General features: G+C 44.1%; 1 protein-coding gene across 1 annotated transcript in view; it reads left to right on the top strand.

Moving 5' to 3' along the window:
- The window catches only part of LOC143807683 (amine sulfotransferase-like), a 269,962-nt gene extending 256,040 nt beyond the window's left edge, over window positions 1–13,922 (top strand). Inside the window, exon 6 of the mRNA XM_077289511.1 lies at window positions 13,529–13,922. Within this exon, the coding sequence (XP_077145626.1) occupies window positions 13,529–13,659 (131 nt within the window). The 3' untranslated portion in view covers window positions 13,660–13,922. The remainder of the gene's footprint in view (window positions 1–13,528) is intronic.
- The last annotated feature ends 12,153 nt before the right edge of the window (window positions 13,923–26,075 follow it).

Genomic DNA, 26,075 nt, shown 5'->3' with positions numbered 1-26,075 from the left:
AATAACATTTAATAGACAGATTTCTGAACTTAAAGCTAATTTCCTGAGTAGGGATTACCCTCAAAAAATCTTGTCATCAGCTGAAAATAGAGTAAGGCAACTAACACAGACTGATCTATTAAAGAGTCGCAAGAAGTCTGCATATGCCCCTAACGATAAAGCCAATAAGAAATTTGTGTTTACTTTTACACATAGCCCGATGGATAAAGCAATTTATGCAGCTATTAACAAAAATTGGCACTTACTGCAAACTGATAGAGAATTATCATCTTTAACAATAAGCCATCCAATCTTTGCTTACAAACGGTCAAAAAATTTAGGTGATATCCTTGTAAAAAATCGTTTAGTAACGAATGAAGGTACTAATTGGCTCAAAAAACTACAACCGACAGGTAACCACAAGTGTGGAAATTGTAGTTTTTGCCATCTTAGGCTTTTGGATAATCCCATTCACATTGGTCCCGTTTGTCACACAGTCCGACAGTTGATCACATGCAAAACTCAGTATGTTGTCTATTTAATAGTATGTCCATGCCAGTACTATTATATTGGTAAGACCATTCGCCCAATGTTCCACAGGTTTAGGGAGCATTGTAATTCCATCTCCACTGGCAAAGGATGTCCTCGCTTTATAAAACATATGCAGGACGTACATAACGCAAATCCGAATGTATTGCGCTTTGCAGGAATAGAGGTTGTAAAAAATCCCCAGAATGGAGGAGATCGGGGTAAGATACTTTTACAACGCGAAGCGAGGTGGATTATGGAAACTAAAGCGCAGGGAGCCACCGGACTAAATGACAAACTCGATATGTCTATTTTCTTATAATAAGCCAGATTAAGAACATGTATAAAGTAAAGACATTGATCTATTGTACTTATCAGCATGATTTGGTGTTCATATTTGAATATGTTTTTAATTGTTTCACCTGTTCACAAAGCTGTCTAGTTTCCTATATAGGACATGACGTTTTTAATTAATGCACCTGGACCCGTGGAAGCGCACCGGCGCGAAACGGCCATCGTCCTTTCGTCTCCTCTTGTACCCTCTCCCTCACCAGCCGCCTCTCCACATTATGTTTGTGCCTTTGTATTTTGAATAAAGGACATCATTGCACAGCAAGACCAGGGTGAGTGCCACTTCTTTTTTCTTCTCTTGTTTGGATCCATATCTCCACTATTGTTGAGCACCACCCGTATGCTGATAAATACTGCGTGCCAAAGAGGTCTTCCACAGAATCCTATATCCCTCGGTTTCTTCGTTAAGAAAGTCTGGATTTCAACGCCTCAACGTTAGACTGATCGTTATAAAGCTGCCACCTAGTGCCATTCTGCCTTTATACTCTTGCTTATACCATGGAATTCAGATTTTGATGGACCGTTTCAGTGTGCAATGTCACATTGGCAGAGCCCTTGAGGTGCCAATATAGCAGAACGCCAATTAAGAGACTACACCTGTCAATGAATTCATCCAGGGGTGCAGTGATCATATTGACATCACAGCTGGGTCACTGAATTTTTAACCATTGGGCAATGAAGAAAAAATAATTACATTTTTTACCATCAAAATGTAGTTTTATCCCCAGATTTTACATTTTCACATTGGGAATTTGGTAAAAATGTAACCAAAATTTGTCCTACAATTTCTGCTGAATGTTGAAATACCCCATATGTAGCTGTACAGTACTGCTTAGCCATACAGCAAGACTCGGGAGGGACAGAGCGTTACTTGCTAATTGGCAAATAGTGCTCTGCCCCTTCTGAATTTCACCATATGGCTAAGCAGTACTGTTATACAGGAGGCATCCTGGAGTGCAGAATTTTCTATAATAGTCTGCAGACTCCATATACAGAGCTCCTAATTGCTAGAAGATCAGAATCCCCCCTCAAGTGAACCAATTTTGGAAATTATAACCCTTTGGGAATTTATCTACAGGTGTCGTGACAAGTGTGACTCTATGGGTGTTTTCCAAAAACAAGCAGCAGTGGATATTGTAGTGACCAGTACTTTGCAGTGACCAGTTCATTGTAGTGCACATACATTGTGCCAAGCTCATGCACCCGTAAATTAGGCGGGCTCTCATCACTACAGAAATGCCGAACATGTGGACAATAACTGCGGTTTAGGCACACTGGCGTTGAGAAGGGGGCGGGGCATTTGGATTTTGGAGCACAGAATTTGCTGAACTTCTTTTGGGTGGAGAGGGCCTTTTAGGTTTTCCAGAGTCTTTGTACTGCTAGTCACATGAAAACCCCCTATGTCCATTAACAGATGACAGTCCTGAGTGGGGACTTGCTTTTTTTGTGAATTGAGTTGAAACTTTTTATTTGGGACATTTTACATAGTATTTTGTATCACATTTATCCAGCACACTATGCTGAGCCGTTACATCAGGTTTTCCATTTTAATCTCCAAGTGACGTAATTCAGATGAAACCCTCCAAGGGATTGATTCACTATAATGAGGCAGCAGGGTTAATCTGGAGTCTTAATAAGCCTAGATTGGACACCAAAGGCAACCTAAGGTTTACCCAAAAGGTATGGTAAAGGACAAAGGGGTCAAGCACAGATATGCAAACATGGATCATATACAAGAAAGCTATGTAGACCAGACCATAAGTAAGAATACGTCTAAAAGTTTATCAGATAGCAAAAAATATTTAATAAACAAAAATTGACCAGCTGAATCAATGCAGCAGTGCACAACACAAATGTAATGCTTGGGGTACAATATGTCACAATGAAACCTCTAAAAATAAATGCAGCACAAAGGACAATGAAGATGATAAACCAGCTTATACACTCACCGGCCACTTTATTAGGTACACCATGCTAGTAACGGGTTGGACCCCCTTTTGCCTTCAGAACTGCCTCAATTCTTCGTGGCATAGATTCAACAAGGTGCTGGAAGCATTCCTCAGAGATTTTGGTCCATATTGACATGATGGCATCACACAGTTGCCGCAGATTTGTCGGCTGCACATCCCAAAGATGCTCCATACAAGGCAGGATGGATCCATGCTTTCATGTTGTTTACGCCAAATTCTGACCCTACCATCCGAATGTCGCAGCAGAAATCGAGACTCATCAGACCAAGCAACGTTTTTCCAATCTTCTACTGTCCAATTTCGATGAGCTTGTACAAATTGTAGCCTCAGTTTCCTGTTCTTAGCTGAAAGGAGTGGTACCCGGTGTGGTCTTCTGCTGCTGTAGCCCATCTGCCTCAAAGTTCGACGCACTGTGCGTTCAGAGATGCTCTTAGGCCTACCTTGGTTGTAACGGGTGGCGATTTGAGTCACTGTTGCCTTTCTATCAGCTCGAACCAGTCTGCCCATTCTCCTCTGACCTCTGGCATCAACAAGGCATTTCCGCCCACAGAACTGCCGCTCACTGGATTTTTTTTCTTTTTCGGACCATTCTCTGTAAACCCTAGAGATGGTTGTGCGTGAAAATCCCAGTAGATCAGCAGTTTCTGAAATACTCAGACCAGCCCTTCTGGCACCAACAACCATGCCACGTTCAAAGGCACTCAAATCACCTTTCTTCCCCATACTGATGCTCGGTTTGAACTGCAGGAGATTGTCTTGACCATGTCTACATGCCTAAATGCACTGAGTATAAAGGCACGGATGATTGACCTCGTGGAGACCAAAACATCCAACACTGCGGAGACACCATCACGTGTTTCTCAACACAGTGATCCAGAACACTGCCCCCAAATATGCAAATGCAAGTAGAGGAGCTGCGGAGACACCATCACGTGTTTCTCAACGCAGGCAGTGAATAGCCAGGCCTTTCCCCGGGAAGGAACAACCAAGGGAAGGGCAGCATCCAATAAAGGAAAACATCCAATAAAGGAAAACCACCTATGCCAAGCATGGTATCCATCCACAGACAGCTGTTTCGGGGTTTTTGCCCCTCATCAGTGTGGAGTAGGAAACTGGCTATCAGGAGCAGTGCCTAGTGCATTTGCATATTTGGGGGCAGTGTTCTGGATAACTGCGTTGAGAAACACGTGATGGTGTCTCCGCAGTGTTGGATGTTTTGGTCTCCACGAGGTCAATCATCCGTGCCTTTATAGTCTTTCTACTAGGCACTGCTCCTGATAGCCAGTTTCCTACTCCACACTGATGAGGGGCAAAAACCCCGAAACAGCTGTCTGTGGATGGATACCATGCTTGGCACAGGTGGTTTTCCTTTATTGGATGTTTTCCTTTATTGGATGCTGCCCTTCCCTTGGTTGTTCCTTCCCGGGGAAAGGCCTGGCTATTCACTGCCTGCGTTGAGAAACACGTGATGGTGTCTCCGCAGCTCCTCTACTTGTAAATGCACTGAGTTGCCGCCATGTGATTGGCTGATTAGAAATTAAGTGTTAACAAGAAGTTGGACAGGTGTACCTAATAAAGTGGCCAGTGAGTGTATGTGTTAGTATTTTAAATTAATATACAGTAAGACAATAAATAATAAATTACAACAGGAAACCATAAGATAAGGTGCAATTTGTAGTCCATGTATGTTCTGAATAAATATGTAAGGTAAAGTGCAAACGCAGATGGAGGTAGATAAGACTTTTTAAAATAGTAATTACCGAAGCATAGGTGTGTGACCAGGTCCCTTATGTGTTTCTTCCCAGGGCACCCCGGGGGGACCTTCTCCAGCAAATGGCCGCTTCCGGACTCTCCTGCAAGCCCACCTCGCAGGCATACAATGGTGCAGGTTCTGGAGCAAACTGCTCTTCTCAGCCTGGCCAGGCCTTTTAGATTAACCCCTTAACCCACAAGGGTGGTTTGCACGTTAATGACCGGACCAATTTTTACAATTCTGACTACTGTCTCTTTATGAGGTTATAACTCTGGAACGCTTCAAAGGATCCTGATGATTCTGACACTGTTTTCTCGTGACATATTGTACTTCATGATAGTGGTAAAATTTCTTTGATATTACCTGCGTTTTTTTGTGAAAAAAAAAACTAATTTGGCAAAAATCTTCAAACTTTTGCAATTTTCCAACTTAGAATTTTTATGCCCTTAAATCACAGAGATATATCACACAAGATACTTACTAAGTAACATTTCCCACATGTTTACTTTACATCAGCACAATTTTGGAACCAATTTTTTTTTTTGTTAGGGAGTTATAAGGGTTAAAAATTGATGAGCAATTTCTCATTTTTACACCATTTTTTTTAGGGACCACATCTCATTTGAAGTAACTTTGAGGGGTCTATATGATAGAAAATACCCAAGTGTGACACCACTCTAAAAACTGCACCCCTCACGGTGCTCAAAAGCACATTCAAGAAGTTTATTAACCATTCAGGTGTTTCACAGGAATTTTTTTAATATCCAATCTGTTTTATTTTACCAAGGGTAACAGGAGAAATTGGACCCCAAAAGTTGTTGTACTATTTGTCCTGAGTACGCTGATACCCCATATATGGGGGTAAACCACTGTTTGGGTGCATGGCCGAGCTCGGAAGGGAAGGAGCGCCGTTTGACTTTTCAATGCAAAATTGAATGAAATTGAGATAGGAAACCATGTCACGCTTGGAGAGCCCCTGATATGCCTTATAATTGAAACTCCCAACAAGTGACACCATTTTGGAAAGTAGACCCCCTAAGGAACTTACCTAGATGTGTGGTGAGCACTTTGACCCACCAAGTGCTTCACAGAAGTTTATAATGTAGAGCCGTAAAAATATATTATTTTCCCAAGGGTAACAGAATAAAATGGACCTGAATTGTTGTTGTGCAATTTGTCCTGAGTACGCTGATACCCCATATGTGGGGATAAAGCACTGTTTGGGCGCATGGCAGAGCTCGGAAGGGAAGAAGCGCCGTTTGACTTTTCAATGCAAAATTGACTGGAATTGAGATAGGACACCATGTTGCGTTTCAAGAACCCCTGATGTGCCTAAACATTGAATTCCCCCACAACTGACACCATTTTAGAAAGTAGACCCCCTAAGAAACTTATCTAGATGTGTGGTGAGAACTTTGAACCCACAAGTGTTTCACTACACTTTATAATGCAGAGCCGTGAAAATAAAAATTCTTTTTTGTTCCACAAAAATTATTTTTTAGCCCCCAGTTTTGTATTTTCCCAAGGGTAACAGGAGAAATTGGACCCCAAAAGTTGTCCAATTTGTCCTGAGTATGCCGATACCCCATATGTGAGGGGCAACCACCGTTTGGGCACATGGCAGAGCTCAGAAGGGAAGGAGCGCCGTTTGGAATGCAGACTTAGATGGATTGGTCTGCAGGTGTCACGTTGCATTTGCAGAGCCCCTGATGTACCTAAACAGTAGAAACCCCCCACAAGTGACCCCATATTGGAAATTAGACCCCCCAAGGAACTTATCTACATGTGTTGTGAGAACTTTGAACCCCCAAGTGTTTCACTGCAGTTTATAATGCAGAGCTGTGAAAATAAATAAACATTTTTTTCCCACAAGAATGATTTTTTAGCCTCCCGATTTTTTGGGGGTAAACCCCTGTTTGGGCGCATCGGAGAGCTCGGAAGGGAAGGAGCACTGTTTTACTTTTTCAACGCAGAATTGGCTGGAATTGAGATCGGACGCCATGTCGCATTTGGAGAGCCCATGATGTGGCTAAACAGTGGACACCCCTCAATTCTAATCCAACCCTAACCCGAACACACCCCTAGCCCTAATCCCAACCCTAACCATAACCCTAACCACACCCCTAACCCAAACACACCCTTAACCCTAATCCCAACCCTAACCACACCCCTAACCTGAACACACCCCTAACCCTCATCCCAACCCTAACCACACCCCTAACCCCAACACACCCCTAACTCTAATCCCAACCATAACCCTAACCACACCCCTAACCCCAACACACCCCTAACCCTAATCCCAACCATAACCCTAACCATACCCCTAACCCTGACATACCCCTAATCCCAACCGTAAATGTAATCCAAACCCTAACTTTAGCCCCAACCCCAACCCTCACTTTAGCCGCAACCCTAACTTTAACCCCAACACTAGCTTTAGCCCCACCCTAACCCTAACTTTAACCCCAACCCTAGCTGTTGCCCTAACCATAACTTTAGCCCCAACTCTAACCCTTACTTTAGCCCCAACCCTAACCCTAACTGTAGCCCCAACCCTAACTGTAGCCCCAACCCTAACCCTAACTTTAGCCCCAACCCTAACTGTAGCCCTAACCCTAACAGGAAAATGGAAATAAATACATTTTTTTAATTTTATCATTTTTCCCTAACTAAGGGGGTGATGGAGGGGGGTTTGGTTTACTTTTATAGTGGGTTTTTTAGTGGATTTCTATGATTGGCTGCTGTCACACACTAAAAGATGCTTTTTATTGCAAAAAATAGTTTTTGAGTCTCCACATTTTGAGAGCTATAATTTTTCCATATTTTGGTCCACAGAGTCATGTGAGGTCTTGTTTTTTGCGGGACGAGTTGACGTTTGTATTGGTACCATTTCCAGGCACGTGACATTTTTTCATCGCTTTTTATTCTGATTTATATGAGGCAGAATGACAAAAAAAAACAGCAATTCATGAATTTCTTTGGGGGGGGGGGGCATTTATACCGTTCCGCGTTTAGTAAAATTGATAAAGTAGCTTTATTCTTCGGGTTAAAGGGAACCTGTCAAAATCGCCCCCCCAAAATCGCGGGTGAGGTAAGCCCACCGGCATCAGGGGCTTATCTACAGCATTCTGGAATGCTGTAGATAAGCCCCCTGATGTATCCTTAAAGATTAGAAAAAGACGTTAGATTGTACTCACCCAGGGGCGTTCCCGCTGCTGGTCTGGGTCCGGCGCCTCCCATCTTCATCAGATGACGTCCTCTTCTGGTCTTCACGCTGCGGCTCCTGCGCAGGCATTCTTTGTCTGCTCTGTTGAGGTCAGAGCAAAGTACTGCAGTGCCCAGGCGTGGGCCTCTCTGACCTTTCCCGGTGCCTGCCTGGACCCGGACCAGCAGCGGGAACGCCCCTGGGTGAGTATAATCTAACGTCTTTTTCTCATCTTTTAGGATACATCGGGGTCTTATCTACAGCATTCTAGAATGCTGTAGATAAGCCCCTGATGCCGGTGGGCTTACCTTACCCGTGATTTTGGGGGTGACATTTTCCCTTTAATATGATTACAGCGGTACCCCATTTATATCTTTTTTTCATGTTTTTGTGCTTTTATAAGATAAAACTATTTTATATAAAAAAAAATTACTTTTTCATTGCTTTATTCTGAGGACTATAACTTTTTTTTTTTTTTCTGCTGATGATGCTGTATTGCGGCTCGTTTTTTTGCTGGACAAGATGATGTTTTCAGCTTACCATGTTTATTTATATCCGTCTTTTTGATCACGTGTTATTCCACTTTTTGTTCGGCAGTATGATAATAAAGCATTGTTTCTTGCCTTGTTTTTTTTTTTTTATTGTGTTCACTGAAGGGGTTAACTAGTGGGGCAGTTTTGTAGGTTGGGTCGTTACGGATGCAGCGATACTAAATATGTCTACTTTTTTTTTTTTTTCATTTAGATAAAGAAATGTATTTATTGGAACAATATTTTATTTTGTTTATTTAGGATTTTTTTTTTTTTTTTACATATGTAAATATTTTTTTTTTTACTTTGTCCTAGGGTGGAACATCATGCTATAGTGTCTGATCGCTGATCTGACACTTTGCTAAGCACTGTGTCAGATCAGCGATCTGGCAGGCAGTGCAGGAAGCTTGCCGGCTTGCCTTGCAAGCCACCTCCCTGCATGACCCGGAATGAGCCCTGCGGCCATTTTGGATCTGGGGCCTGCAGGGAGGAGGACGTAGGAGACCCTCTGAACAACGCTATCACATCGCGTTGTTCCGAGGGTCTCAGGGAAGCATGCAGGGAGCCCCCTCCCTGTGCGATGCTTCCCTATGCTGCCGGAATGCTGCGATCATGTTTGATCGCAGTGTTCCAGGGGTTAATGTGCCAGGAGCAGTCCTTGACCGGTCCTGACACATAGTGCTGGATGTCAGATGTGATAATCAGCTGACACCCGACGGCGATCGGCCGCACTCTCCCCGTGAGCGCGGCCGATCGCCTATGATGCACTCGTCCCTGGGAATTAAGTCCCAGGTCACCTCTACGGGATAGTACGTCATATGGGATTAAGGGGTTAAGGAAGTCCTTCCTGTGTGTCACCTGATCAGGTTCACTCCCATTGCAAATACCCCAGCTCAATTTGGTTCCTGCTAACAATTGATGTGAATACTTTTCTGCCCTATGATGACAAAAGTATTCTAGGAGTGATACCTTTATTGGTTAACCAGAAAAAAAATGTTTGCAAGACTTTCAGAGTACAGAGGCTCCTTCTTCAGGAATAATTACGAATAGTTTTGAGCATTCCGATACTGCAAGTATCGGGTATCGGCCGATACTTGCTGTATCGGAATTCCGATACCGAGATCCGATATTTTTGTGATATCGGGTATCGGTATCGAAACAACATTAATGTAAAAATGTGTAAAAGAGAGAATTAAAATAAAAAATATTGCTATACTCACCTCTCCGACGCAGCCTGCACCTTACCGAGGTAAGCGGCAGCGTTCTTTGTTTAAAATTCGCGCTTTTCTTTCCTTTACGTGAGTCCCGGCTTGTGATTGGTTGCCTGCCGCCCATGTGACCGGGACGCAACCAATCACAGCAAGCCGTGACGTAATTTCAGGTCCTTCAGGATTTTAAAATTACGTTCCGGCGTTGTGATTGGTTGCGTCGCAGTCACATGGGAGACGCAACCAATCACAGCAAGCCGTGACGTAATTTCAGGTCCTTAAGGATTTTAAAATTACGTCCCGGCTTTGTGATTGGTTGCGTCGCAGTCACATGGGAGACGCAACCAATCACAAGCCGTGACGTCACGGGAGGCTGGACACGCGCGCATTTTAAAATGGGCGCGTGTCCAGCCTCCCGTGACGTCCCGGCTTGTGATTGGTTGCGCCGCGGTCAACCAATCACAAGCCGGGAGGCTGGACACGCGCCCATTTTAAAATGCGCGCGTGTCCAGCCTCCCGGCTTGTGATTGGTTGACCGCGGCGCAACCAATCACAAGCCGGGACGTCACGGGAGGCTGGACACGCGCCCATTTTAAAAAGCGCGCGTGTCCAGCCTCCCGTGACGTCACGGCTTGTGATTGGTTAATGGCGGCCATGTTGCCGGGACGCGGACCAATCACAGCAAGCCGTGACGTAATTTCGTCACGGCTTGCTGTGATTGGTCCGCGTCCCGGCAACATGGCCGCCCTGACCAATCACAAGCCGGGACTTCACGTAACCAAGTAAAAGCGCGAATTTTAAACAAACAACGCTGCCGGTTCCCTCGCTGAGGTCCAGGCTGCGTCGGACAGGTGAGTATAGCGATATTTTTTATTTTAATTCTTTCTTTTACACATTTATATGGATCCCAGGGCCTGAAGGAGAGTTTCCTCTCCTTCAGACCCTGGGAACCATCAGGAATACCGTCCGATACTTGAGTCCCATTGACTTGTATTGGTATCGGGTATCGGTATCGGATTGGATCCGATACTTTGCCGGTATCGGCCGATACTTTCCGATACCGATACTTTCAAGTATCGGACGGTATCGCTCAACACTAATTACGAATTAATTAATAAGACAAAGGTACAATTAAGAGATATTACAGCAGAACATTTGTTTCATTAGGTATAAGGGGTAATGCCTCCTAAAGATAAGCCAAGGAAATCAAATTAAGCATTTTGTTACAAATGGAGAGGCAGAGGGTATGTTCTTCTTAGTTATCTAGCGTCCCTCTGGTGGAGGTGTCAATTGTATCCATGTAGTGAGTCATAAATCCAGGTGTCAAATTGAGTCCTATTATCAAAAAATTTAACATCTTTATCAGTTTGAAATCCCAAATTCTTCTCTCTCTATGTCTTCCTTAAAATGACCTTTTAGGATTAAAACTTTTAAGTCTGTTATACAGTGTTCAGTTCCAGAGAAATGTTATCCGACAGGAGTGTCCAGTACATTTGTGATTGTGTCTGTGTAGATTAATCCTTGTTTGTAGTTTTTGTATGGTTTCCCTAATATAGATACCTCCAGGGCACCTGGTACATTGTATCATGTACACCAGAGGTGTCAAACTGCATTCCTCGAGGGCCGCCAACAGGTCACGTGTTCAGGATTTCCTTAGCATTCCACAAGGTGCTGGAATCATTCTGTGCAGGTGATTAAATTATCACCTGTGCAATACAAGGAAATCCTGAAAACATGACCTGTTGGCGGCCCTCGAGGAATGCAGTTTGACACCTCTGATGTACACCACATTGGAGGATGTACATGAAAAGAAATGTTGGTATAAATTGTTCCCAAAGGAAAAATAATTCTGATGGAGCACAGACCTGATAAATTGCAGTGTTGGTTCTGTGGCTAGACTGTTTTTTTTAAGGAAATATTTTTATGCCGCAATCCCATCCTCATGAGGAAAGTTGGAATAGACCCTACATCCATAGTGGCTAGTATTGTGTCCTCCGGTAGTTGGCCCAGGGAAGACAATTTGCAGGGAATATTCATGGTGTCCTGGATATAGCTGGGTGTGCGACTCATCAAGGGTTTCAAAATGTTCTCCACTAAGCCTGAGATATTCTCAGTAAATGTCCCAATACCAGAGATAATAGACCTCCCAGGATTACCTTCTTTATGTATTTTAGGTAACATGTAGAAGGTACCTGTTTGGGGATTGTTTTTTATTAGTTCCAGTAGTGAAGATGAAGTATAATCAAACCCATTGATGATATGTGTTAGTTCCTCTGTGTATTTTTAGTGGGGTCTTCCTGAAGTGGAGGGTAGTATTTTCTATCTAAGAGTTGGGTGTGTGCTACTAGGATGTAATCTAACAATAACATGTTCATGATGAATAGAGCTCCTCCTTTGTCTGGTTTGATGATGATATTGTTGTTAGCTTTCAAGGATTACTGTATATGGCTTTTCTTTCCTCCATATTGGTAGTGTCCCACTTTATGGTGTCTGCCCACAATGTCAAATTTAACCAGAGTTTGGTTGTGCCCAGGTTACGGGGTCCAATTTGTCCTCTTTTTCTTTTATGATGTGTTGTTCATATTGTCTTGTGATGTGATATCTGTATGATTATGAAATAATTATTTGAGCCATAATCTGTGGAAGAATTCCTCGATATTACTACAAAACTGAGCTGTATTATCGTTCCTCCTTACACAATTCTTTCTTTTTTTTACTTTCACTTTGTTTGGTCCAGTAGATGGACGTGTTTGCTTACAGTTACTCAGTCTCTCTTGTCTATCTGAGACAAGTGCCGAGTGTCAGCTAAGAGCCTGGTGTCAGCTGTCAGAATCAGCTGGCATCTGGCACTAATCGTGTGCGCACAGCATCTATGCATGCAAAATCGCCCAGACGGATTCATATGTCCAAGGTTGGTATGTACCAGCCAACCTGGACATATGGATATGTCTAAGGTCGTAAAAGGGTCAAACGTGTTGTCCATCTTTTGTGACATTTTTTCTAAACATGCATGCAATTGGAGCTAAAACTCAATTTTGCAATTGGGTTTCATTAAAACTTTTGCAATGGTTGCTTCCTATAGCCTTTGTATTAGGGTATGTGCACACGTTACGGATTCCATTGCGGATCTTTCTGCATGGTTTCTGAAAAATCCGCAGGTAAAACGCCCTGTGTTTTACTTGTGGATTTACCGTGGATTTAATGCGGATTTTGTGCGGATTTCACCTGCGTTTTAACACCTGCGGATTACAATTATGGAACAGGTGAAAAACGCTGCGGAATCCGCAGAAAAAATTGACATGCTGCGGAAAATAAACCGCTGCATTTCCACACGGAATTTTCTGCAGCATGTGCACTGCAGATTTGGTTTTCCATAGGTCGACATGGTACTGTAAACCGCATGGAAAATCCACTGAGGATCCGCAGCCAAATCCACATGTGCACATACTCTTACACGCTCTATTGCTGCCTGCAAAATGAGGTAATGAGGTCGGCCACTTTATCTTTATATCATCAGATGTATTGGGGGCATGATTTTGTGGCACTTACTATTATATATGTATGGCCAGGGTTACACTTGCGAGTGTGCTGCAAGAAACTCGAATGAGTCTCTCGCATCAATACCCGGTACTGCCGCAGGTACTCGGGACCACAGCGTTCAGCTGCATAGAAATAAATGCAGCCGCACGCTCTAGTCCGAGTGCCAGCGGCAGTATCGGGTATTGATGCTCGAGTTTCTCGCATCACACTCGCAAGTGTAACCCCGGCCTATGACAGGTCCTCCTCCTGCTATTTTTAGTGCAGCTTTCCTCACGGACCACACCGCTCTCCAGTCCATAATATGAAAACCTGATTTAAACAATGTCATTTTCAGGTTTCATATTCTTTTTAAGTTGGGAATATAAAGCAAAAATGGGTGTAAAATATTGTGTTTTTTAACATAAACAGTTAGATTTAATTAAAGCCATTGCATTCACTCAGTTTTATCCCTTTTTCTTTACCAGGTGTTGTTGGTGACTGGAAAACTATAATGACGGTGGCACATAGTGAGATACTTGATAAAGTGTACAAAGAGAAGATGGGAGATCTGCCAATCAAGTTTTTCTGGGACCTTAATGAAGAATCAACAAACTAGAAATCTGCTAGCTTAATAATAACTGTATACGGTATCTCTTTGGATGAATTCCCATGTAACAGATTGAGACGCGTACATTCTGATGACTGCCCCATTTACCGTACCTAAATCTTAAGTCCAAAATAAAAAGTAAGCATTAGGCATGTCAAAAATCTGTGTGAAAAAACAGACAGGTGATGAGTAAATTCAACAGACAAGAAAAGATTTCCAACAGAATAAAATAATATATTTTTATTGATACACAGTTTTAAAATCAATGAAAACAGGGAGGGAGGGGAATGTCATCTCCAAAAAAGGGAGGGGAATCTTCTGCCAGCCAGAAATACCTGTTGATCAGGGGAGGTAAAGACTGGGAAACCAGAGAGGAGAAAAAGGGATTGTAAAATAAGGATGTGTAATTAATAACAGGCAATATAGTATGCTGATTACATACCAAGCAGTCCTTTGTAAGGTTCTGCAGGCTGTGCAAAAACACCTATAAATGAGGTATGTATACAATCCCTTCCCATAGTGATGCATGACAAAATATATAAGCATGGAATTAGTAATTATTATCTCCACAGAGATGGTATTAAATCAGGATGGCGTGTGTGGTGTTCCCCTCACATCCTGCAGAGCCTTACAAAGGACTGCTTGGTATGTAATCAGCATACTATATTGCCTCTCATTAAGGCTACGTTCACATTTGCGGTCAGCGCCGCAGCGTCGGGCGCCGCAGCGGCGCCGCATGCATCATGCGCCCCTATACTTAACATGGGGGCGCATGGACATGCGTTGTGCTGCGTTTTGCGCCGCATGGCCGCAAGCGTTGGACGCAAGAAACGCTTCAAGTTGCATTTTTTTTGCGTCCAACTTTCGGCCAAAAAGGACGCATGCGGCGCAATACGCAGCGTTTTAGCGTGCGTTTTGCCGCGTTTTCGTTTGCGTTGTGCGCTGCGGCGCCGACGCTGCGGCGCACAACGCAAATGTGAACGTAGCCTAATTACACAACCTTATTTTACAATCCCTTTTTCCCCTCTCTGGTTTCCCAGTCTTTACCTCCCTTGATCAACAGGTTATTTCTGGCTTGCAGCAACTTCCCCTCCCTTTTTGGGAGGTCAAATTCTCCTCCCCCACCATTTTAAATTATTTTAAAATTGTGTATCAATAAAAAATATATTATTTTATTCTTAAATGCTGGGAATCTCTTCTTCTTGTCAGGTGAATTTACTCATCACCTGTCTTTGGTGCCTCATTTATCTGACTGGAACTTGCAGAAATCCATATGCATGCCACAAAAAGAACCTTCTACATGAAACTATAGGGCACATATCAATCCCCTAAATGTTGTTTCCTAATTTTTTTCCTGCATGTCCTGCTAGAAGTTTAAGACTGTGTTTGCACGTTACAATTGCATTACAATTGTTTTTTGCTTTGAGCGCAGAAGAACCACATTTTTTGCCATGATACTGAAAAAGCTTGGTAAACTTTGGCCACGTGCACACGTTCAGTATTTGGTCAGTATTTTACATCAGTATTTGTAAGCCAAACCAGGAATGCAACAATCAGAGGAAAAGTGGAATAGAAACACGTCACCACTCCTGTATTTCTCACCCACTGCTGATTTTGACTTAGGGCTGTCCCACACATCCAGATAATTCCGGTATCGGAATAAATCGGTACCGGAGTTATCCGTGTCCGTGTGCCTGGGAACTCATGTAGGCCATACGTGCGGCACATGTGTGCCGCCCGTATGGCGAGTGGGTACCACGCGGAGCGTGTGGTACCCACGCGTGTGGTACCCTGCATCGTGCTGAAGCCGCGATTCATATGTTCCCTGCAGCAGCGTTTGCTGCAGAGAAAATATGAATAACAGTGTTTAAAATAAAGATCTATGTGTCCGCCGCCCTCCCACCCCCTGTGCGCCCCCCCGCTGTTCTGAAAATACTTACCCGCCTCCCTCGCTGCTTCCTGGTCTGGCCGCGGCTTCTAGTGTATGCGGTCACGTGGGTCCGATCATTTACAGTCTTGAATATGTGGCTCCACCTCCCATAGGGGCGGAGCCGACTATTCATGATTGTAAATGAGCGGCCCCACGTGACCGCATACAGTAGAAGGCGCGGGGCAGAGAGGAAGGAGTGACAGCCAACGTGGGAGCGGGTGAGTATTTTCAGAACAGTGGGGGGGCGCACAGGGGGTGGGGGGGCGGCGGACACATAGATCTTTATTTTAAACACTATGATTCATATTTTCTCTGCAGCAAACGCTGCTGCAGGGAACATATGAATCGCGGCTTCAGCACCATGTGGGGGGGACAGCGCTTACTGTAGCGCTGTCTCCTGCACGCACACGGACCCCAGACGGAGAACGTCCGTGTGAGGTCCGTGTTTTACACGGACCCATTGACTCTATTGGGTCCGTGTAATCCGTGCGCTCCCACGAACACTGACATGTCTCCGTGTTTGGCACACGGAGACACGGTCCGCAAAAAATCAATGACATCTGAACAGATGCATTGATTTTTATGGGTCTACGTGTGTCAGTGTCTCCGGTACGTGAGGAAACTGTCACCTCACGTACCGGAGCCACTGACGTGTGAAACCGGCCTTACAGATACTGAGGTAAAAAACTCACCAAATACTCAACGTGTGCATTTGACCTTATGGATTTTTTGCTGCTCTAACACCAGCAAAACAATGCAATGCAGTAGCAATGTCTGAGAACAGGGTATGTTCCTACACCACTGCTAAAAATTACACTAATACACTAATTTTTTGACATTTTTTATTGCAGCTATCCTGTGGCAACAGATTTCACTTTTTGCCTTTTAAATCTGCGCTTCAGGTGGACGTCTGATTCACATTTTTTTCCACGACATGCAAACGAGATTTCTTAAAAATGTCATCAACTTTGCTAGTACTGTATTTTACAGAATATTTTATGCATGAAAATCAGCAACAATAAATATGTGCTTATCGCACTGGATATCACAATATTTGCATTCACACATCTGTGTAGTTTTATGTCTGTGTAATAAGGGCCGTTATTCTCTCAATATGTCATCCGTTTTGCCTATATGCTGCATTTAATTTCTTCCTCATCTGTGTTTAAAATCAGCGGAGGTAAACTATCTGTACTTTTATTTATCCATTGACTATTAACGATGGATCAGTGAAAAATAGATGAAGCATGGATAGAACACTGAGGTAAAAAACGTATGTCTTCCATTTCTCATTTTTGGATCCATGTATGAATTAATTAATCTCTCCAAGTCCATGTGCTGTCACTTGAGAAAAAAAAATTATTGTTTTTCCATTTTGCACTATTTCACTCCATCACAGAAATATTCAGATTTATTGCTTTTGGGGTGCAGTATGTGAAATCTTTGCCTTTAGTGCAATTAGGTGTTTCTTCAAAGTTTTCTCGGGGGCATGCACTTTCATCTCTTCCTCCTAGACTCTGTCAGTCACAGCTTCTGAGACTGCTACACTACTAGATCAGCTGCCAGCTAACAGCATATGGGAGGAATAGGTGAAAGCACATTTACCCAGATAAGGCGAAAATAACCTCAAGTTAGAGTGCAAGCAGAAATTTCACTTACTACTCTCCAAACACAACAAAGGTGAATATCTCTGCAATGGAGTGAGGCAGCGCAGAATGAGAAAAAGGCCAGTGTCCCACTTGAAACTGCAATGCGATAAACTCGTGCAAGTCTGTCACCTCAATACCCAGCACTGCCACCGGCCCTTGGGACCAGAGTGTGCAGCTGCATGTATTTCTATGCAGTTGAACGCTCCGGTCCCGTGTGCTGGCAGCAGTGCCGGGTATTGAGGCGAGAGACTTGCACGAGTTTCTCGCATTGCAGTCACTGGTGGGACACCGGCCAAAGTGTCGGAATCAAGGGAGCTCAGGGATTTTTACAAGATACATATAATTTTTGAGCAAGTGCCAGGTCCTCTTTAATAAAAAAGTCAGTAGAAGTGAATATAGCCTTAGAGTGAATTTACACACTACAGATTTTGTTTCAGAAAATTGTGCAACTGTCCCAATCATGGGAATATATGCACTATACTTAAAACTAAAATAATAACAGACATAGACCAAAAAGGCTGCAATGATTTATTAAGGATATCATTAAATTATATCACTAGATCGATTAAACTGTATTAATAAATAATCCATTAAATCATTACAACAATAAACAAAACAAGAAAAGGGGGCTCAGTCCTTAACTGACTCGAGCAGATCATTGAGTCCATTAACAATTAAAACATAACAAACCTCATTTAGAGAGCTAGGCTTTTCCTCCCACCAACCAGCCATGGTGACTTACAGAAAAAGCGGCCTCAACAATGATCTGTACGGTAAATCCAAAATAAAAATATCTAGACCGATATTAGACAAATTCACTGAATCATTCCGAAATAAACCAGGTACAAAACCTTCCAGCTGGACATGATGATATGAAAAAGTATTTAAGGATTACATACATTTTTTACATCATCCTATTCACTCTTTTCCAAATTTTATCTAAAAAGGAAAATTCGCTGCCATCCCTCAGTAATTCTGGAATAATTTTGGAAAACACTATTTTTGTAGCTGGAAAAGTGGCATAGCAGCATAAAATTACACATTTCATCTCGTCAATCAATTCTTTTGTTTTTATTCTACCCAAATCGTTACCACCAGCATACAAAACAATCAAACTAGGTACCTGAAGAATCACTTTAGCATGCAGCGATTCATTACATGACCCCATTATAAACCCCTAACACTTGACCCACAGATAGAATATAAATACTGGTCAAAACTTAAGTTATCACCATAACTCCTTAAGGATGCTTTTTTTTTGGCCCAATGTACAAAAAGAGTGGCCAATGATCCATACATAGCGTTGTTTGGATTCTAGGAGAGATTAAACAAAAATGAAATCTGTTCTAACATAAATATTATACCTTCTAGATTTCCACCTGCATCACCGCTTCTTCGCTAAGATCCATCATCACCACTTCTGTAGCAGTTCCAGTGCATTGTTCTAGGTTTAAAAACTTCAAAGCTTTCTTTTTAAAATATAATTAAATTGAAATTTTGTTACAAAAGAACCATTAGAGTGAACAAAATACGGACCGCTAATCAGGGGTCTGATAGCAATGTAATCAACAACAGAATAGTAAGGGCATATGAAATTATTGATCGCTGATAGCCACAGCCATGTTCCTCTAACAATTTTATCTGTCTTCGATCTCATTATACAAAGGTTAACACAACTGTCTTCTAAAACTATGTTATCATAACCTAAACTAGAAGGACGAGACCTGCTCTCAGAAACCAACTCGCCAATTCTCAAGGTTGCAAAAAAGGCAATAGAAAACAAGGATTTAAATAATATATAAATTCAAACTGAGATGAACAAACACTATCTAATATACTCAATAACTTCTGCAATAAATCAATTGTTATTGGGTGTCATGTGTTTTTTGCACCAATCTCCTTCTTTAACCCTTTAAACAGCTGTCATACCTGAAAAACATTAATTGCTGGTCTGGACTAGAATAATTTCTGAAAAAATGATACACTGTGCAAAATGCGGGCCACAGAGGAATAACAATACTTATTATTGGCCAAAGAAGCAGAAAATGTTATAGATAACAAAGGATGACCTGATATAGGATTACAACCTAGAGTAGTACAGAATGATGACCACTTTAACCATGAGTTGCAATAATCATTAAAAGTTTGGGGACACACAGATCTTTTAGTATAGTTAGGGCTGGTTTAAGACAAAGTGGGGCCCTGGGCAAGTGTTTAAAGTGAGGCCCCAAATGCTCACATATTGCACCATCACACAAACATTTCTGTTGTATTTACATGCCCTGAGTTCAGGCCGTTAAACGACTGCAATCGACAATATTTAAGTTGTTTGATGCTTGTTTCCAGGCCTCTTTACACCTGAGGAACATTGATGGGTACAGCTATATTCCTCGATTCAGTATAAAGCAGGTCCCATATAGTACAAGTATTATAATGCGCTGACCATGGTCCTCCTCAGAGTATACTTCAGCCCCCTTATAGTATACTGCAGTCCCCCTCACAGAGTATACTGCAGCCCCCATCATAGAGTATAGTGCAGCCCCCATCATAGAGAATAATGCAGTCCCCTCATAGAGTATAATGCAGCCGCACACATAAAGTATAATATAGTCCCCTCATAGAGCATAATGCAGCCCCCTCAGAGTATAATACATCCCTGCACACACAGTATAATTCAGCTCCCCCCACACACAATATGGTGCTGCCCCCACACACACAGCAAAATGTAGTCCCCCACACATACACCGAATAAATCAGCCCCCTACACACACAGTATAATGCAGCCCTGTAGTGTGAATATAAAAATGGATATTTTAAGTCCATATTGAAACATACAGAATGCATTCAGACCATCAGAGAGCAGCATTGCTGGTCATACATTTATAGACAATGTCTGTATCTCTGTCCCTGTGTGGTCCCCTTTATGGTATATTTTTTCTGAACATGATTATGTATTAATGATATTCTGTATTAATAAAAAATTATTTTTAACCCATTTTTGGGAATGAGTCTTTCTTTTTTGGTGTATTTTGCAGTTTCTCTTTTCCTTCCCTGAGGGGTTTTTTGACAGTAGGATTGAAGGATTTTTCTTGGTGTATCTTATATAGTGATGTATCCTATGTAGTAACTCTGGTTTCATCTCACCCCTCCAGTGGCCAGCTTTCAACATAAGATGAAACAGAGATACCACGCAAACATCCAATGATAGGCCATAAACCCTGAATATAAAAGCCCCACAAGGGTTAGATAAGTCCACCACAGACAGAGGTTAAATAAACCTTTATGTTTTACAAAAACAAACATAGAGAAACATAGAACTGTTTGTGAGGTACAAGCTTTCAGACAATAAGTAAACAGTTCTCAACATTGTGTCACTATGAGTATTGTAGGGAACAACATTGCAGGCGAGAATCTATAGTCTTCGAAATCTGAAATTCTAGATTTCCATCAACCATTATTGGAGGTGGCGGAAGGGGTGAGGACTCAAGAGGTTCCACATATTTCTTGAGCAAGGACCTGTGATTGACAATGTGGATCCTAAGGGCCTGAGGTAGCTCAAGACGAAACGCTGCTGGATTAATGATGACGGTTCTTTTTATAGGGACCAATAAATCTAGGTCCCAACTTCCAGGAAGGAACCTTCAACCTGATATTCCCTGTAGACAACCACACATTCACATTCAGGTCCAGACCAGGCAAGTATTTTCTGTCTGCCATAGGTTTGTACCAGTCTCCCAAAATCTTCAAATTACTCAGAACCCCCCACCACACTGAGGAAAGCGATGAAGTACAATGTTCCTCTTCATGAACTCCTGACGCTCCTCCCCCGCTAAAAGTACCAAACTGTGGATGGTAACCGTATGCACAAAAGAACGGTGACCTGCCGGTAGATTCTTGACTGTGATTATTAATAGCAAATTCTGCCATGAGTAAGTAGGATTTTCGGAGCCAAAACACCTGAGGTAAGTCTCCAAATTCTGGTTAACGTGTTCGGTCTGTCCATTCGACTGGGGATGGAAGGCAGAGGAAAAGGCTAGCTGCACCCCCAGTCGAGAACAGAACAACCTCCAAAACTTGAAAACAAACTGGGTCCCCTATTCTGACACCACATCGAAGGGAACCCATGGAGCTTCACGGTCTCATTTATAAACACCTGAGAAACAGCCTGGGAATTCGGAAGTGCCGGTAATGCGACGAAGTGAACCATTTTACTGAACCTATCTACAACCACCAAGACCACAGTCTTTCCTGCAGATACCAGTAGGTAAGTAATAAAATCCATTGACAAGTATATCCATGGTCTGCAAGGAATAGGTAGCAGAAGAACCTGACTGACAGGCATGCGATACTTTAGAATGCATGCAGAGACTACAAGCACATACATTTTTAACCACAAACTGATGCAACCCCGGCCACCAAAAAAGTGAGAAAGGAGGTCCGCAGTAACCTTACCCCCTAGATGACCACCAAACACAGAGTTTTGATGTTCCTTAATTACCTTGTGGCGCAAATGGTACAAATACCCATTCTGGAGGGCAGAAGGCAGGGGCGTCCCCTTGGGCCTCCAACACCTCACCCTCCAGCTCAGGGTACAATGCTGAAAAGACTCCCCCTTTCTGCTAAATCGGGGCAGGGTTCTCATGGTTACCACCACCAGGGAAGTTCTGGGACAAAGCATCAGCCTTGACATTTTTGACCCCTGGATGGAAAGTGACAACAAAATTGAACCTAGTAAAAAACAAGGACCATCTATGTTGCCTTGGGTTGAGATGTTTAGCCGATTGAAGATTTGAGAGGCTCTTATCGTCAGTAATAACAGTAATAGGATGGACAGCCCCCTCCAACCAATGTTGCATTCTTCAAATAACAATTTAATCACCAAAAGCTCCCTTTTACCCACATCATAATTTATCTCAGCTGAAGACAATTATTTAGAAAAGAAAGTGCATGGATGCCATTTACCAGTGGACGGACCCTGAGACAACATAGCCTCAACCCCTACCTCCGACGCATCAACCTCCACAACAAAGGGTTGGGAGAACATCCTGGTGGACTGAGTATAGGAGCTGTGGCAAAACAGCTGTTTAGGGTAGAAAAAGCCTGCAGGGCGACATCCGACCATTTGGAAAAATCAGACCCCTTCCTTGTCATGTGAGTAAGGGGTTTCACAATTACTGAATAATTCTGGATGAATTTCCAGTAAAAATTACCCAGAAAACATTGTAGAGCTTTCAAGTTCTCGGGAAAAATGTGAATATCACCGGCGATTCCCAGAAGCAGACTGGGAGTCAATAAAAACCCTGGTCCAGGTGTGTCAATTAGAGCCAGAAAGAGATTGCCACTGGGTCCAAGAGTCAGAAGGATCAAGAAGGCATCTGTAAAGCCAAATGCAGAGATCTTCTGCAGCCAGATGCAGAGCGACTGTCTGCAGCATCTGACACACCCGTGACAGGTAATGTGCATGCACTAAGTGCATGGGCTGAAAAACATTTACCACGTGGGGGTATACATACAGTACATATTAAAAAAGACTGTTAGAGGTTTATAGCGATGGAAGCATGATCACCTTGTTGATATGATGGTGGAGTAGGAGTAGAAGTAGGAGGGTGATACAAAAAAGACAAAATCCAGAAGTGTTTATCCATTTTTGAGTGGAAAGGGATGCATGGGAATACGCCAGAAAAAAACCCACTGGATTTGAGTTTATGTTCCTCAGCTGTCAACCGGTGGTGTTGAGAAGTCTGACCCAATCCAGCCCTGGTTTATTTTGATAAGAGTCAGCCTATTAACATTTTCAGTTGACAGGCAGATGCGTCTATCAGTTCTAATACCTCGGCGGCACTAAAAATCCGCTCTCCCAAAATGCTAGCAGAAAGGCAGGACAGGAACTCCAAGGTGTAGAGAGAGAGTTCATGCCAGAAAGACAGTGTCTAGCTTGGATACCCAATAGTTGTAAGGCACAAAAGAATCATGGGGGATACTGGTACTGGCAAGGTACTCCTTCAGAAACTTCAAAATCTTTTCCCTCCTTGTCTGAGTATCCCGTGCATCATGGCGTGGGTGCTGGGAGGGTCTGAGAATACTGACCCAGACATGTGATAGTGTTTCACTGTCTTTGTTGCATCAGATGTGTGTCTCCACTCCATGGTTATCCAAGGAACTACAGCCTTCTGGTCCTGCAACATTTTATTAGACCTCTCCTCCACAGGAAGGAGAGATGTAAAGTTCTCCTTGTAGCATAGGTCTAGAAGGGTGACCAACCAGTAATAAGTTTTGGCCAAAATGCATAAACTCAGCCATGTGTGCCAGATTGTCAACAGGCAAAAATTCCTTGTCTCCACCAAGAGGACGACTGTCCATCTTCTCTTCCTAGTCCTCCCTCTCCTCCTCGTATTCAGGCCATCCATGCTAAACAGACGGTATGAATGTGGTGTGTGTAGTACCGTCTGTATCACAGGCAACCAGCTTCTGTTCCCCCTCCCCCTCCTCACTATCACCCAATCGCATTGAGAAGATGAGATGAGGCTGGGATATATAGCATATACTGCCCTCTGCTGCACAGAAAGCTTTGCCAATATATGTAACGTTGAGTTCCAATGCGTGGTGAATATCGCAGTTGGTAAGCTGGAAGTTGCAAACGCTGCTGCAGCACTGCCAGGGAGCAGAAGCTGTATCTGAATTGTGGAAATGGGCACACATGTGGCATACTTTCACAAACAGCTCAGGCAGATCTGGGTAGGTTTTGCGAAACTGCTGAACCATAAGTTGAGCACATGGGCCAGGCAAGGTACTTGTGAGCGGTTGCCAAGCTTCAAAGCCACCAGGTTATGGCCATTGTCACACTTGACCATGCCTTGTTGTAGGTTCCGGGGCGAAAGCCAAAGATCAGTCTGGTCTCTTAGGGTATGTGCACACGTTGCGGATTTTGCTGCGGATCCGCAGCGTTTCTGCAGCTGTGGGTGCAGCGCCCCAGAGTCCTGGTCGTTGCAGTACTGATGCTCCGCCGCTAAGGGGGGCTATGGTACGTCTGATGGCACTGAAGGAGTTCACCTGACCAGGTATCACAGACACCAATACACTTCACAGTCTGGCCTCTAGGGGGAGCTAAGGGTGCTATGTATTAGGCCACTCCTCACAATCTGGTAAAACTGGGGGTTGGATAGGAAGTTAGTCAGAAAGCTGACTGGGTTGGAACCAGGCAACATCCTGTGGCAGAGGGTGTTGCAGGGGAAGATTCAGGGGGGTCCCTGTCAGGGGTGGGATCCTGACAGAGGCCTAGCGAACAGAAAGAACGTTACGGCGGTACCCCGAAAAAGGACAAGAAGTAAGGTTTATTGTGCTGAGTGAGAAACGAGATCAACGCAACAAGGAGAAACACCAGTAGGAGTTGTGCTGTAAGTCGTGGCAACATCCTACTGAGGCGCGCAGCCGGTGGCCGGAACGCCGGGGAAGTATTGAGCTCCAGGCCTTACTTCAAACCTACGGCAGGACAGTCAGTTATAGGCGGGCTGTCTCACTCAAATCACCTAAGAAGACATAGGGGGCAACATTTGGAGAGGGGCGACTCTAGGGTCCCGGAAGACCTCCGAGCCTACCCGTCATACGGGTGCGTCCTAGCCATATCATCTGGGGGACGAAGCAGAACATCATAATCGAGTTGTGAGGGAACTTCAGAAACAGATACAACAGTTGTGGGGACTATCCCGTAAGCACAGCAGGGGAGGACCACAACACACAAGCGCTAGAAGGTAGGCACAGATTTCCACCTGCAAAGGGAACCCTGGAGGTGCCATCGGACCAGCCGGACTTATGCAGCCCGGTTAACCGTATTCCGGATTGAGGATCCTGAAGCCTTCAGTAAAGAGGTAAAGAGACTGCAACCTGGTGTCCTTGTTATTTACCGCGACCTGCACCGCACCACCACAACATCATCACCATCCACACCTTTCATTGGACGCCCCTCAGCAGGGTCACGGACCGGGTCTAGCCACCGTGACGACCCCAGAACAGAGACTCAGAGGCCCGATACTGGGTACCCCTCGGCCCTGCGGCAGTGGGGGCGCTCCAACTTGGCGTCACGAACAGGATCTACTTAAGCCTGAAGAATCAGGTCATGTGTGCCTTGGAACTGTGATTTATTGTGTTTGGACTGTGACTTATTGCAAAGACTGTGCAGTGCCACTTGCCGCCAAAAACCGCCGCCATTACAGCGCTGAGGAGAGCGCAGGAGAAGAAGAGGGGCGTGAAGTAGGCGTGGACCAGCTGAAGAGCGCGAAAAGACAATGGCCGCCCAGTCTAAACATTTTTGCATCCTGAGGACGTGTCCGTCAGCAGCCGAGGTCCGCCTTCTCATCCTCTTTGGAGGGTGGAGACCATGGAGACGGGGCCGCCCACGAAAGAGACCGCGGGAAGAAGACACTGGAGAGGAAGCAAAGATGGCGACGCCGGGAGCACCGTGTGGGGACGACCCGACCCAGCATGAGGCTGCACCACCCGACACAGCCCCAGACGCGCCATCGTTGCAGGGACTGGCCCTTACGGAGCTACCGACGGGCCGACCCAACTGGCCGCCATCTGAGGAGTGTGTGGCCGCAGCCGAGGCCCGGCAGATAGCATGCCGCCGGGAGGCCAATGCTCGTGTGACCGCTCGGCTGGGCCAGCCTACGGAGGTCCACCTAACTCAGGTGTCCCCTGCTTCCTCCATCCCGGCCGCGGCAGAGTGCGAGCTGCAGGCACAGGGCCTGAGGATCCTGCCGGCGGCAGAACATCTGCGGCACCTGATGACGGCGTGGAGGAATAGATCCCAACCTGCGGCCCAGATCGACCTGACGGAAGTCGAGGAGGTT

Source organism: Ranitomeya variabilis, chromosome 2 (genome assembly GCF_051348905.1).
Source record: "Ranitomeya variabilis isolate aRanVar5 chromosome 2, aRanVar5.hap1, whole genome shotgun sequence".
In the NCBI taxonomy this organism is placed as follows: Eukaryota; Metazoa; Chordata; class Amphibia; order Anura; family Dendrobatidae; genus Ranitomeya; species Ranitomeya variabilis.
This window is presented reverse-complemented; position numbering and strand designations above follow the sequence as displayed.